Consider the following 15313-nt stretch of genomic DNA (forward strand, 5'->3'; position numbering starts at 1 on the left):
TGCTGTACTGTCTGACGAACCCCTTCACTATCTGCTACTCCACCAATCTTAGTGTCATCTGCAACTCCACCAATCTTGGTGTCGCCTGCAAACTTGCTAATGAGGCAACCTACACCTTCCTCCAAATCATTTATGTATATCACAAACAACAGTGGGCCCAGCATGGATTCCTGTGAGACACCACTGGCCACAGGTCTCCATTTTGAGAAGCTCCCTTCCACTACTACTTTCTGTCTCCTGTTGCCCAACCAGCTCTCTATCCATCTAGCTTGAACACCCGGGACCCCATGCAACTTCACCTTCTTCATCAGCCTACCATGGGGAACCGTATCAAACGCCTTACTAAAATCCATATATATGACATCCCTTCCCTCGTCCCTAATTAGGGGTCATAGAGTATGAGAGCAGTGAGGTTATGATGAAATTATATAAGAGAATGGTTAGATGTTTCTGGAGTATTGTATACAGTTCTGGGCAACATGCTATGGAAAGGATAGTAAATGCACTGGAGAGAGGGCAGAAGAGGTTGATGAGAATAGTTCCAGGAATAAGATATGCAGTTATGAAGGGAGACTGGAGAAGTTCAGACTGTTTACCTTGGAGAAGGGAAGACATGAGAAAAATGGTAGTTTTTAAAATCATAAGGGGTCTGGGCAGATTTGTAGGGAGAAACTGTATCTACTTGTAAATGGATTAGGAACCAGAAGACACAGTTTTAAACACTTTTACATATGAAGCAAATGCAACGCGAGAAAAACTTTTTCTCAGAGTAGCTAGGGTATGAAATGTACTTCCTGGAAGTATGCTGAAGATTAATTCAATTCAGGTATTTAAGAAGGCACTGGATAATTATTTAAGTACTAACAGTGTGCAGAATTATGGGAAAAAGGCAGGAAAATTGTACAGTGTTAAAATACTCAAAGACCCAGTGCAGACATGGTGGGCCTTTATTATTAATAGCCTTTATTCTGCACCACACCAATTCTGTGCCCCTTTGTGAGGAAAATGCATCAAAGTGAAACCTTGGGCCATGTGTGCAAGTGGATGAGCTTTGACAAGTTTAAACTTGTTCACTTTGTTTCTCTTTGCGCAAATGTTGACAGACTTTTTGACTATCTCCACATTTTGTTTTTCATAAGTTTGACATTTTGACTGATGGGAGATTGTTATTGAAAGTTTTGTTTGTTCCATTCCAATTCTGTAAGTGTACCAAGAATTCTTTTAATATGTCATTTAAGTATTTGTTTCTGGTTTTTATTTAATATTGGCAAGCAGTTCCTTTGTTTTTTCACCAACATTTTTAACTTTTAATGCTTTATGAGAAGTGACATTATGTAAGCTCGAATGGGATTGCTCTGGAAGCTCTTGAAAATAACTTTTTATATTGCTTCAGAGATGAATTGAGCAAGTGCCTTACATTGATGGTTTGTTCTTCAGTTATTTAAAAAAACTGAATGCACAAAAACCTAAAATGGAAAAAAAATTGAATGGGAGACTTGGGGTGGAGAAATTTCATTTTACATTTTAGCATACTTTTCTAGTCTTCATCTTGTATTCTGAAATATAGAACTCATGAGCAAATGATTCTCATATACTGAAAGAAATGGAAGGGAAATTTGAAAAAATTGAACCATAAACTACTTTTACTCATAAGTTTGCCAGTAGATTTTCATGATAAATTGTAATAACTGAATTTCAGTGACATTTGATTAAATTGATTGTTAAGTAGTATTGACTCGAGCATCATTTCATCTCAGAATCACTTGAATAGATGTGTTTTGGTCAAGGCTAACATTGCATATACTTCATCTAAACTTTGTCATTTTTGCTTTACCAATTCTTGTATATTTTAGACAAATGACTGACTTTTTAATAGAATTATCTCCAGCGTCCAATGCTGTTTTCACTAATGATGATATTGGCTTTTCACTTCTCTCATACAGTGCTACAGAAGAGTGAATAAACTAAAAATAGCACCAAATTTTATGAAGTGATGCAGTCCATGTCTTTCACCTTGAAATTACTGCTTTTGGTGCTCTCCTCTTCTCAATGTGAAACATCTTCACAATTTATATGCAGCAAAGATATATCTCAAAGAGGAAGAAAAATTCTAGGAAGGGGCTAAACTGGCACGGTTGACTAAGGAAGTTGATCAAGGATAATATCAAATTAAAATACAGTGTGGCAAAGAGGATGGGAAAAATTTAAAGCCAATAATTGATAACTGAAAAATAATAGGAGGAGAAAATAGAATATGGAAGTAAAATAAGGGCTTGACAGATTATATGTGGAGAAGTTGTTTCTCTTTGTGGGAGAATCTGCAACCAGAGGGCATAGAAGTCAGGTTAGAAGTTGCCCATTGAAGGCAGTCATTAGAAGGATTTTTTTGAATGTTGTGAAGTGGTAGAGTTCTTTATTGCAGAGGACTGCTGAAGCTGGGTTCTGAAATATATTCAAGGCTGAGGGACTAATTTCTAATCAGTAAGGGAATTGAGGATTATGAAGATAAGAAAGGTAAATGGAGTTGAGGATTATCAGACTAGACATGATTTTATTGATTGGCACAGCTGAATCAATGGGCCAAAAGGCTGACTTCTGCTCCTTCATTTTATGGTCTTATTGAAAAAGTAATTTGAATATGTGGCATGATAATGATAAATCAAGGATCTGATAAGTTTTAGAGTCAATACCGTAACCCATCTACATCAATTAAGCAGATCAATATTGTTGTGACTTGAGGTGCACAATTCTGAATTTCAAATCCTTTCTCTTGTACAAAACTGCTTTGAGTTGTGGACATACTCAGCTGTTGCATTCAGTTTGGAATGATATTCCATTATAGGTTTATTTAGTAATTAGGAGCTACCCAAGAATTTTCAAACGTAATGGATGAATTTGGATCTTGTTTCACTCATTTCTTGGATGTGCAATGATGGCAAAAATGTTATACATCACAAAACACAATAAATATGTTTCTAACCATATTTGGCGGGTTGCTTGAATATTGCATATGTAAGAGTTGCGCATTTTTTGCATATGCTGATAAGGGAACTTGATGGATGGATTACTTAAGAATGCTGTTTAAAATTGACTGTTCTTTGCTAGGTTTGCTCAAATTTCATGATTATGTTAGCAATCTATCCATTCCTTGAAGGTATTTGCATGAGGTCACTAACCTTAAGATGAGTTTTTTTTTAAAAGTCCAAATTATTACAGGTGAACCTGGGAACCTGACAAGTACCCATACATCCCTCAGAAGGGCCAGTCCCAAATTAACCTCGAACCCAGCTTATTGTGAACATGGCAACATGTCAGGTTCAAAAATGAACCTAAATAAATTCCTCCGCAAGCTGCCATTCATCAATTATAGGTGAAGAGATAACTGTATGACACCATGCAGGCAATGGTCATTAAATCTAACACAGCGTTTGTGTTTTGTTGAGCTGCAAAACAGTACAGATTTCATTTTGCTTCAGTCAACTATATTATACTACTTAAATATTAAGTATGCTATTTATATGTTTCGCATATATGTTTCTAAGAGACTTACTAATGACCCTTGTATTTTTTTCATTCTTATTAACTTTGCTGGGGGAAAAGATGGAGTTATGATTTTGTCATTCCAGTGAAGGATTAATGAAGTGGATAAGAAGTTTCAGAATGATATTGTGTGGTATGAGCATTGGTGTTATGTATGTAATTAGTTTTGAGCTTTTACCATGTAAAATAAATCTATGAATTATTAATGTACCCTTTTGGTGGACAAATTAGAAGGAAACTATTGCCCAATAGTATCTGTGTTTTGTCTAGGTTAGTGGGATAATGTGTGTCTGTGATCTGATTTCTGAGTTGACACCTTGTTTCTTAGATTTTCAATGTTAAAATGGGAGTGTTGCTGAACAAAGAGACCTTGGAGTGCAGGTTCATAGCTCCTTGAAAGTGGAGTCGAAGGTAGATAGGATAGTGAAGAAGGCGTTTGGTCAGAGTATTGAGTACAGGAGTTGGGAGGTCATGTTGCGGCTGTACAGGACATTGATTAGGCCATTGTTGGAATATTGCGTGCAATTCTGGTCTCCTTCCTATCGTGGTATGTGTATGGAATGAGCTGCCAGAGGATGTGGTGGAGGCTGGTACAATTGCAACATTTAGAGGCATTTAGATGGGTATATGAATAGGAAGGGTTTGGAGGGATATGGGCCAGGTGCTGGCAGGTGGGACTAGATTGGGTTGGGATATCTGGTCGGCGTGGACGAGTTGGACCGAAGGGTCTGTTTCCGTGCTGTACATCTCTATAACTCTATGACTCTATATGTACTTATTTGGCTTGGAGCACAAGTCTCAATGTGAAAATACGGGCTGTGGTATTTCCATCCATCTCTCAACTGACTTAACTCCTGGTGCCAAACCTAATGCAATGAGTGTGATGCTTTACTGATCTACCTTCATCCCAAACTATTTTAAATAAAAACAAATCAATCTGTTATCAATAATATACACATGGAATACAATTGGGAAAGAGTGAGATTATGCATTTTGTTAGGAAGAATAGAGGCATAGACTATTTTCTAAATGAGAAAAGGGTTTGGAAATATGAAGCACGGAGGGACTTGGGAGACCTAGTTTAGGTTTATATGAACATTAGCACACAGTTGCAGTTAGCAGTTAAGAAGGCAAATGCAATATTCACATTGATTTCAAGAGGGCTAGAATCACGAGCAGGTATGTACTGCTGAGGCTGTATAGGCTCTGGTCAGATGGCATTTGGAATATGGTGAGCAATATTGGGCCCCATATCAAAGGAAGGATGTGCTGGCATTCGAGGGGGCGCAGAGGATGTTCACAAGAATGATAGGGGAATGAAGGACTTGACAGATGAGGAGTGGTTGAAGACTCTTGGTCTATACTTGATGGAGTTTAGAAGGATAAGGGAGAACTTATTGAAACTGACAGAATACTGAAAGGCCTGGATAGAATGGATGTGCAAAGATGTTTCCAATAGTAAAAGAGACTATGGCCTGTGGGCACTGCCTCAGAGTGAAGGGATGACCCTTTAGAAATGAGATGAGGAGGAATTTCTTCAATTCGAGAATGGTGACTCTGTGGGACTTATTACTGCAGAGATCGATAGCTTCTTGATTTGTTAGGGGGACAAGTGTTACGGGGAGAAGGCAAGAGAATGGTGTTGAGAAAAATATTCGCCATGATTGAATGCGGAACAGACTCAATGGGCTGAATGGCTTAATTCTGCTCATATCTTATGCTCTCACAAACTTCATTTGTGGTTTGAATATCTGTTCATATCCAATTGTTGTACATCTGTTTTGAACTGCTTCATTGGCTCCCTTCTGCCCATTCAACATAGGAGTCCGTCTTAATGTTTTGGACATTAATCCTTCAACTGTTTTGCTTTGTATTTAGTTTCAATGATGTTTGACAATCTAATCACTTTCTGAACTGTTCATTTATAAGTTTACATGTAAACAGGGAGTTGGATCTTAAATAGTGACACAAAATACTGAAAGCTTAAGAGTGCAAGGACCAAGCTATTTATTTCCTTAATTTATCAATGATCACCAACTGGAATTTCTTTAATTAGTACTGCAACTAAAATGGAAGCCTGTCTTTGTTATTACTCACTGATGGCATGCATGATTAGAAAACTTCCTCACTAAATTTTGATTTAGCCTCTTTTAGAGAATAGTAGCAGATTAATAGTAAACGCAAGGAAGGCAATACCTGAAATATTCACTACTTTCTTGAAATCAAGCAAAAAACTGAGCTGGTACTTTGAAGGCTTAGTGTGGACTATTGAGAAAGAAATTTGGTGGAGAGGTTGAAATACTTAAGGTAGTAAATAGCAAAATTCAATGCCCTTTCTCTGGCTTGTGCTGATATAACTTAAGTGATGATAAAGTTAGAATCATAGAATCCCTGCAGTGTGGAAACAGGCCATTCAGCCCAACAAATCCACACCGACCTTCCAAAGAGTATCCCACCCAGACCCATATCCTACCCTATTACTCTACATTTCCCCTGACTAATGCCCCTAACCTACACATCCCTGAACACTATGGGCAATTTAGCATGGCCAATTCACCTAATTTGCACATGTTTGGATTGCGGGAGGAAACTGGAGCACCTGGAGGAAACCCACATAGACACACTCACTTGAGGCTGGAATTGAACCCGGGTTCCTAGCGTTGTGAAGCAACAGTGCTAATGCTAACTTTTTATTCTTAGATTGGAGGTAGCAAAATATTCAGTTAGCCAGCTGGTGGTTAGGGCTGTAAAAGTATGATTTGGAGAGGATGGAATTGAGCTTTCTGGGATGTTCCTCATGATTGAAGTCTAGAAAGTCATATTTGTGAGCCTTGCAGAATACATATGGAATTGTAAACTCACAAGTAGCCAATGCTTCAATGCCACGTAAAAGCATTGTGCACAGCATTTTTTTGTTTTTTTTTCTATTGGTATAAGTGTTTTCTCCAATTTCACGGGTTAATATCTCTCCATAGGTCAGACACCCCACTAATTTATAAAGCTGTCCCGAGTTGGTTTGTGCGAGTGGAACATATGGTGGATAAACTACTGGAGAACAACGACAAGTGCTACTGGTAATGTATTGACCAACTGAATAAAAATGAACATTGTTAAATTAAGACTCATGGCCCAATTCCTCTACCCTGCTTCAATCTGTCTCATTTTTATTAAGGTTTATTTGTCCACTAAAAGAGAACAGTAAAAGGAGATTCATAAGTGCCCTTTGTTCTAATATTAGTACTGTGCATTGTAGTATTTTATTAGAAATAATTCTCCTTGTTAACAAACATCATGCTTAACTTTTACAAAAATAAATTTACAGCAATATTGTTCCATCTGCAGCATTTCTAAACTTGAAGAATCTATAACTGAAGCTTTTCTGTAAACTAATGCGATGTATTCTGACATAAATAACTTCAAGTTCATAAATCAAGTGCATGATAGAAAGTGAAAGTGGAAATTGTAGAGGTACTAGTCACAATTTTACAGTTTTCCTAAGATTTGGGAGTGGTCCCAGAGGACTGAGAATTATAAATAGTATACCTTTACGTAAAAAGGATGTAAACGTAAGCTCTGAAACTCCAGATCAGTCAGTGTAACTTTGGTGGTTGGGAAGGTTTCAGAAGTAATAATTCAGATCAAAGTTAATAGTCACTTGAACGATTGTGAATGCATTAAGGAAAGCTAGTCTGGATTTAAGAGCCAATTATATTTAACTAAGTTTCTTTGCCTAACTTGAGTTTTCTGATGAAGTATCAGAAAGGGCTGATGAAGGTAATACTTTAGATGTGGTGTGTATGGACATCCAAAAAGAATATGAAACATTGCTGCACAATAGACTTGTCTGCAAAGTTAGAGCTCATGGAATAATAGGAACAATAGAAGCATGTTTATAAAAGGTTGAGTGATAGAAAACAACATGTCATAATGAACTAATGTTCAAACAGGTGGAAGGTTTATCATGGAATTCCCCAGTGATTGGTGGTAAGAGCCTTGCTCTTCCAGATATATAACCATGTCTGTAATCTGGCAAAACTTAACGAAATATTGTGAACCATAAGGGGAATAACATAGAACTTATGACCAGTTGGTGGAATGGACGGACAAGTCACAGGTGAAACTTAATGCATAGAAGTATTAAATTATTAATTTTATGAAGAACACGGAGGCAAATAAAATTAAAACTATATTTGTAAATAAAGTACATGAAGAGAAGGATGTATATATGCATAAATCACTGAAAGTGACAGAAAAGGTTGAGAGCACCTTCAGTAAAGCATATGTTACCCTTACAATTATCAATAGTGGCAAAGAGAAAAAAACAAGAAAATTACTTTGAACTTGTAGAAAACACTGGTTCAGCCTGAACTGGAGCATGAGGTTCTGGGCACCTCACTGAAAGTATATGAATGTGTTAGAGAGAGTGCACAAAAAATTCACTTGTCTGTCTAATGCCAAAGAGTCCCCTTAACTTTCAACCATAAGTGTTCTGAGTGGCATTTTAAGTCATTTTATAAAAGCTATATCCAAGCATGTTGGCATTAGTCACTAACCTCTGTGAAAAATGCATTCAATTTCAGTATTACTTGATTTTAAATCACACAACAGTTTTAATAAATTCTAATTCTGTTATGATTTTAATTAAATTTTGTTTCCAGCTCCCACTTCCATACAATTTACTTAGTGCACCTGCTAAACCTCTTGGATTTATGTTATTTGAGTTTTCCATGAGCTGAGTCAGCTTCTGCTGTCTAGAGAACCAGCTCAAACTAGTGACACAATTTACTCTACTCTATCTCTAACTAGTGTAAATTTTAGTGGTCTTATAATTTAAACTCAAAGTCAAGTATTAGTTTGTTCATTTAAGACTTTAACCAAAAGGCAACAGGAGACAGTCTCATGCAGTAACTTTACGTGGGTTGTAAATAATACATATTGAAGCAGGGCTATAACTTTACGCAGGTTTGCTATGGCTCTTGCTTCTCCGTTCAGTTTAGGGCACAGATTGACATTGTTTCTTTCCAATGCTTCGAGGGCCTTCCACGTCAAACTGGAAGCAGGAAATCTTCAAATTTATTACAAACCTTGGTCGCCAAAATCTATTGCTAGTTAACTCTTTCGAAGCCGCAACATACAACGTTATCAACTATGTCATTGCATTCTGGTTGGCCGAGGCTAGCCAACACTTACTGCTAATTGGTTTAAGAGGTCCATGATCAAACTCTAATGGGCTCTTAAGGGTGATGGGCATTTACTGATATAATTTTCCACTATCTCCTGAATGGTTCCTCAGTTGTCAATTATCCATGAGTCCATCCTCTTCATTACTTTTGTTTTTGTCACATTATGATTTACTAAAATGGAGTGGACAGTTTGAAATATCCCTTATCACTTTATGTTAAAGAGAAAGGAAGGCATTTGTCGTTGGTGCCCAAAAATCGATATCCCAAAGCTCATGTCTCATCCTCGTGTTACTTTGCAAAGCTCCCATTAAATCAAATATTTAGTTATCATTGACCATTTACTTTTTACTTGGAGAAAGCTGATGTTTCTTTTTAAACTGTGTTTGAATGCTTGCAAGTAGTTCATATTGCCCTTTATATTTGAGAGTGAAAGTTATAGTATCAAACCTATGTAAAGACTAATAGAGAAAATCAGAAAATATTATCTAATGCAAATGCAAAATTTATACAGGATGTAAAAAGAGAGAAATAGTGAAATATGTTTTACTCTGTAGTAATGAGCGATGAATGTCTACATAGGTATTCAAATTATACAAGATTTAGAAATAGATCATTCCATAAAACTCCCTCACTTATCACAATCCCAGATTCAGGCACTTGGCCTCATTGCATTCAGTTTCCAATTGTCACCTTTGTGGGATTTCTGCCACCTTGAAAGAGAAGGACAGCAGATACCTAGGAACATCCATATTGGCAAGTTCCCCTCCAAATCACTCGCTGTCCTAATATGGAATTAGATTATGGTTAAAATCCTGAAACTCCCTCCCTAATCAGTACTGTGGATGAAACTGCGTGCAGTGAAGCAGAATGATTAAATAAGACAAAATAGATGTTAATGAGGAATAAATATTAGTTTTACTACTGACTCTCATTTCCCATGAAAATGGTTGAAAATTTCCAACCAATTTTGATTGGCCACAAAACGAAGCCAGGTGAAGAAACACAAAGCTAGAAACTGTAACCTCTAACTCATTTCCTGAGGTTTTTATTTCAGTCTTTCTTTGTATTTACCCTTTGCTTATACCGGCTCAATACTGTCAGGTTTACTTATACTTTCCAGCTCTCTTTTGGATTGGTATACCAATTTACTTTGACATCAAAAGCAATAAATTGCTTTAATTGCCTCCAACCTGACATATGTCTGTGTCCAGTTTGGGGCTCCTGAGAATCCCCACTTATTGAATCTCTATTAAACTGAAGTTTTGAAGAAGAGTCACTAGACCTGAAATATGAACTCTGTTTTTCTCTCCAGAGATACTGCCAGATCTGCTGAATTTCTTAGTAATTTCTGTTTTTGTGTGTTTCAGATCTCCAGCATCTGCAGTTCTTTATTTTATTATTATGTGACTTGATGTTTGACAAAGTTTCTGTGAAGCACATAGTGACGTTTTTCTATATTTAAGGTCCTATATAAATGCCAGTTGTTGTGAAGTAAGTTGGAATACAAATTTGGGGAAGAAAAAGAAACACTTGTAGTGCTTTTCATGGCCACTTCACAGTTCTTTTAAAGTACAGTCACTGTTATAATACAAATTGGATCTGAAAACTATCTGTAAAAAAGTCCGAGAACAAGAATATGAAGTGAGTAGTAAATATAGAGTTAGGCAGGGAAATGGTCAGGATCAGATCTGTGTTTGTTTCCATTGTGAATGTTGGTAATCACAATTTTAGGTTGCCATTTTTAAAAGAAGCTCAAAAAGCACTCTGAAACTTTCTGATCTGCACCAGATCAGCCCACTAAATAAAACTTATGTAGTACTTTTGAAAATATTAAGCATGACTATCTTCCATTCTCCCCTGCCAATGGCTTTCTCAAATGTTTCTTCCCTGCCATCCCTCCACACTTAATTTCAGCATTGTATGAGGGATTCGTGGATGTCTGTACCCACAAGGTAGAGCAAAACATCACCCCTTAACAACGCAATGCCATCCAGGCTCTCAAAACCAATCACAACATTGTCATCAAACCAGCAGATAAAGGAGGAGCCATTGTCATTCAGAATAGAACAGATTACTGCAAGGAAGTGTACCGACAACTGAACAACCAGGAACACTACAAGCAACTACCAGCTGATCCGACCAAAGAACACACCCGAGAATTAAACACACTGATCAGAACTTTGGATCCAGTCTTTCAGAGTACCCTATGCACCCTCATCCCACGTACTTCTCATGTAGGCGACTTCTACTGCCTTCCAAAGGTACACAAAGCCAACACACCGGGACGTCCCATCTTGTCGGGCAATGGTACCCTATGTGAGAATCTCTCCGGCTATGTGGAAGGCATCTTGAAACCTATTGTACAGGGGATCTCCAGCTTCTGTCGCGACACTACGGATTTCTTACAGAAACTCAGCACCCACTGACCAGTCGAATTGGGAGGCATGGTACATTGGGGAAACCGAGCAAATGCTATGACAACAGATGAATGGGCATCTGAAACCATCCTTCAAGGTGGACTTCAGGACAGGCAGCAGAGAAAAATGGCCGAGCAGAGGCTGATAGCTAAGTTCGGTACCCATAGGGAGGGCCTCAACCGGGACCTTGGATTCATGTCACATTACAGGTGATCACCATTGCATGACACACACGCACCCCCTCACAGACATAAGACACTCTGCACTCACTATACACACACACACACACACAACCCCCACCCCAGACAGACACGCACACAAAGACCCACATGCACACACATATTTTGAGGGGTGAATTTGTACTTGCAGCGTTACATTGTACTTTGCTCAAAAACTGCATGCATACATGTAGAACTCTGAGCTCAAAAATTTATGTAACACTCTGTTATCTCACTTTTTAGATTAGAATCAATCCAAACATCATGGCATAGACAGAGAACACAGGGGGCCAACACCTTGTCTAGCTATCACCATTGTTAACAGCTAACCCGAGAATGCAACTTTTTAAAAAAAAGCTTTGTGATTTACACATGAAAGAAGTGAAACTATCACTGTATTCTAACAGATGAAAGGCTTAACAGACAATCAATTTTTCAATGTATAATTTCAGTTACATCACGCTGTAAACTTTTGCTATAAATTCTGTTACGATTGAGCCCTCCACAATCACCTGATGAAGGAGCGTCGCTCCGAAAGCTAGTGTGCTTCCAATTAAACCTGTTGGACTATAATCTGGCGTTGTGTGATTTTTAACTTTGTACGCCTCAGTCCAAAACCGGCATCTTCAAATCATGGATCTGTGACAGTAAGATCAAAATTATATCTCTCTCTTTCCCCGTTGTCTCCCATCTTTTCCTTTACCCACCAAACTTACCTCTAAAACCCCAGAAACATATGTTGCAATTTGTTCTGCAATTCTTACTGTAGCCAGTGTCAGGGGAAAGTGAGGACTGCAGATGCTGGAGATCAGAGTCGAGAGTGTAGTATTGGAAAAGCACAGCAGGACAGGCAGCATCAGAGGAGCAGGAGAATTAATGTTTCAGGCATAAGCCCATCATCAGGATTGTCGCAAGTTTACATGGCAATTTGTTTTTGCCATTTTGGAAGAATTCATTGTATAGTTTGTATATTAAATAAGTCATAAATATTGACTTGTGCTCTTCTTTGCAAGTTTGAGAGAACTTTGGTGAAAAATTATTAAAACACTTTTAATAGTTTAAAATGGTTTAAGTGGAGACTCATGGGTATCTGCCTAAAAACATAATGTACTTTTTGTATATTATTAAATTCTGTGTTAGAATTTTGTATGACCTTGATGACAGATTTTGAATTGAAAAGAGCCTTAGTTTCAAGGAAATTTCTCCGGTCACTTGTAAGAAGCATTACATTTGAAGCTGTAGTATTCCTTATCATTTCAATTCCTAAGAAATTATTTTAAAAATTCTTTATGGAATGCTCTAGTAAAGTATTCTTTCACCTTGACTCCTGAGGGATCTTTGATTGCTCAATCTCTATCTCACATCAGTTAAAGCTGGAGATGACTAGGTTTTTACCCATGGCAAGTCCAACTACTTTGTGGGTTCAGATTTTGTCAATGTCTCCAGAACTGGCCTTGACATCTGTTAATCTCGATGAATTTAATGTTTTTTTTCATCCATGTATTCATGGAAATTCTGAATCAACAGGCACCTTGCAGCCTTTTGCTAACCTTGGCATAACCACTAAAAATGGTTTTGCTATATTTTCCTTTGTCATAATAACCTGCTGCAATTAAGTCTGCAAATAGAGTTGTGTTTTGGTACTGGTTCGAAGGAATTCTCCAGGATGAGATCTTACTATCCTCTTGTACAGGCTTATTCGCCACATGGAGAAAGTTGTTCCTTCTCCTTTATTAAAGAAATAGTGTTTGTTTTGAATTGAACTTTATGCAGATTTGCTTGATTAGACAACCAATTTTGGAGCACTCTATTTTTACAGATAAGCTTTTTTTTCTGTTTTACCCTGAATATGCAATATTTTCCAGATTCGCCATGGAAGGTGGGTAAGAGTTTTCTCGTTCCAACATTCCACTTACAAACTGTGAATTGAGGTGAAGATCCCCTGTGATGGTCAAAATATCTTTCTCCTATCTCATTTTTTTTTTAAACAAAGAAAAGTCCTTACTTTACTGTAATGAGAGGATAACAAACTTGTGGAATTCTCTACTACATAAGATTGTAGAGACCAAGTTGCTGAATATATTTGTAGATACTAATCAAAGATATTGAATATGGCACTGAAATAGAGGAACAGCCATGATCAAATTGAAACTTGGATCCGACTCCACTCATCTTTTCTAATTTTCTGTGGTATTGCATCTCTATGTTCAATGTGTTATGAGGTGTGTATTATATTGCACTTGAATTTTGGAATTGATATGATGTGGCTGAATCTCTATAGAATGTACTTTGTTGATTCTCCTGTTTATAGCAAAATTGCATTTTTATTTAATTTATTATACTTGACTCCTTTTTAGACCCACATTCCTTATTCTTATCTCCATATTTTGAAGACTAATTGAAGCTGCAGGTGGAGGGAGCATAAAAGCAATTTCCTTTTTATCCCACATTCAAAATAGTAGCTTAAATTGGAATGCAGAATTTATGTTTACAGTTGTTTAATATTAATAGAAGTGAAATAAGAATAAAAGTTCTGCAGAAGTTGCTCATATGGATCTGAAGCAGATTTGATTTTGATTTATGGAGTTCTTAATGATATATTGATATTCATGTCGAATATTAGAAGGCTGAAAAGATTGAGTCACAATCCCAGAATTCTCGTAAAGTACCATAAAACCCTCTTAATTCTGCAAGAACAGTCTTGTTATTAAGTTCACCACAATAGAATACAATATTCATTGTGTATCTATAATTCTTTGCAAGTTAAGTAAGACATATTGAAAACATTATAATCAGCTGCTTTTATTTAGTTGAAGATAATCTTGGTCCAGATTTCTTCCCATTGACAATTTTCCTCCTTTTTTCTATCAGCATAGGGGCATTCACATGATCTGCAGCACCCAGGATTGCATTCAGATGGTCATTTTTCAGATTAGGCTGCAAATGTTTCTAGACTCTGTTATGGAAGGATGTCATCATGACATGAGTAGATCTTGCTTGATCCATACATGCTCTTTTCTCTGTGCATCAACAAAGAGCAGGAAAGAGGACAAAAATATTTTTTCAAGTTTAGGGTTTGTCGTGATTGCGCACTTGGCCAATGGGAATACATTAATGTTAGATTCCGTTTCCACCAATTACTTTGCCAGAAGTCACATTGAATGCCTTATCTCCAAACATATCCCTATTTAAGAAAATAAGCAACAGACTTTCATAGCATCTCATTTATATTTGCTTGCAGGTACCTTGGTATAATGCATATTTGTGTAAATGAATTAGTGCCCTTCATTAATTTGAATTTGTTATAACTGGGTAACCTTGGAAATGGTGCAAATAAGATTAATTCATTACTTTTGACCGGTCATTTCAGTTTGTGGTGAGGAAAAAAAATACTTCACTCAAAGTTGTAAATCCATGGAATTCTGTGTCCCAGAAATTTGTAGATGCTCCATTATTGAATACATTTGAAAACTTGTTTCTGAGGGAATCAGAGAATATCGGCAACAGCCAAGAAGGTGGAGTTGAAGCTCAAGATCAGACATGACCATAGTGGTGGAAGTAGTTTGTCAGGCCAGCATGGTCTATTCCTGTCCTGTATCTTGTTCTGGATAGAGTTCTTAATACATATAATACACATAAACAATGCAGTTCTATATATTGGCACCATAAAATAATTGTCATCATTTTTTCAAGTGAAAAGAACTTAAAAGACAAAAGAAAAATACTCTATATGCTGGAACTCTGAAATAAAAACAGAAAATGCTGGAAAGACCTGAAACATTCATTCTTTCTCTTTCAGCAGTGCTGCCTTAAAATAATGTAGCTTGGCTGTTATACTACCTGTAATTTTATTTTTTATTCATTTGTTACTTTTCAGCAGTGGTTTAAGTTCTTATAATGAATTAATGTGTGATAGCGATATGATGTGTAGGAACATTGTATTGGGTTCTATTCT

The 15313-nt window shown here is 37.0% G+C and overlaps 1 protein-coding gene across 3 annotated transcripts in view; it reads left to right on the plus strand.

Annotated features, from left to right (window-relative positions):
• The window catches only part of iars1 (isoleucyl-tRNA synthetase 1), a 190254-nt gene that overhangs the window by 65355 nt on the left and 109586 nt on the right, over positions 1-15313 (plus strand). For all 3 annotated transcript variants that reach the window (XM_043707895.1, XM_043707896.1, XM_043707897.1), the window contains exon 13: positions 6516-6614. In XM_043707895.1, the coding sequence (XP_043563830.1) occupies positions 6516-6614 (99 nt within the window). The remainder of the gene's footprint in view (positions 1-6515; positions 6615-15313) is intronic.

Source organism: Chiloscyllium plagiosum, chromosome 18, assembly GCF_004010195.1.
Source record: "Chiloscyllium plagiosum isolate BGI_BamShark_2017 chromosome 18, ASM401019v2, whole genome shotgun sequence".
In the NCBI taxonomy this organism is placed as follows: Eukaryota; Metazoa; Chordata; class Chondrichthyes; order Orectolobiformes; family Hemiscylliidae; genus Chiloscyllium; species Chiloscyllium plagiosum.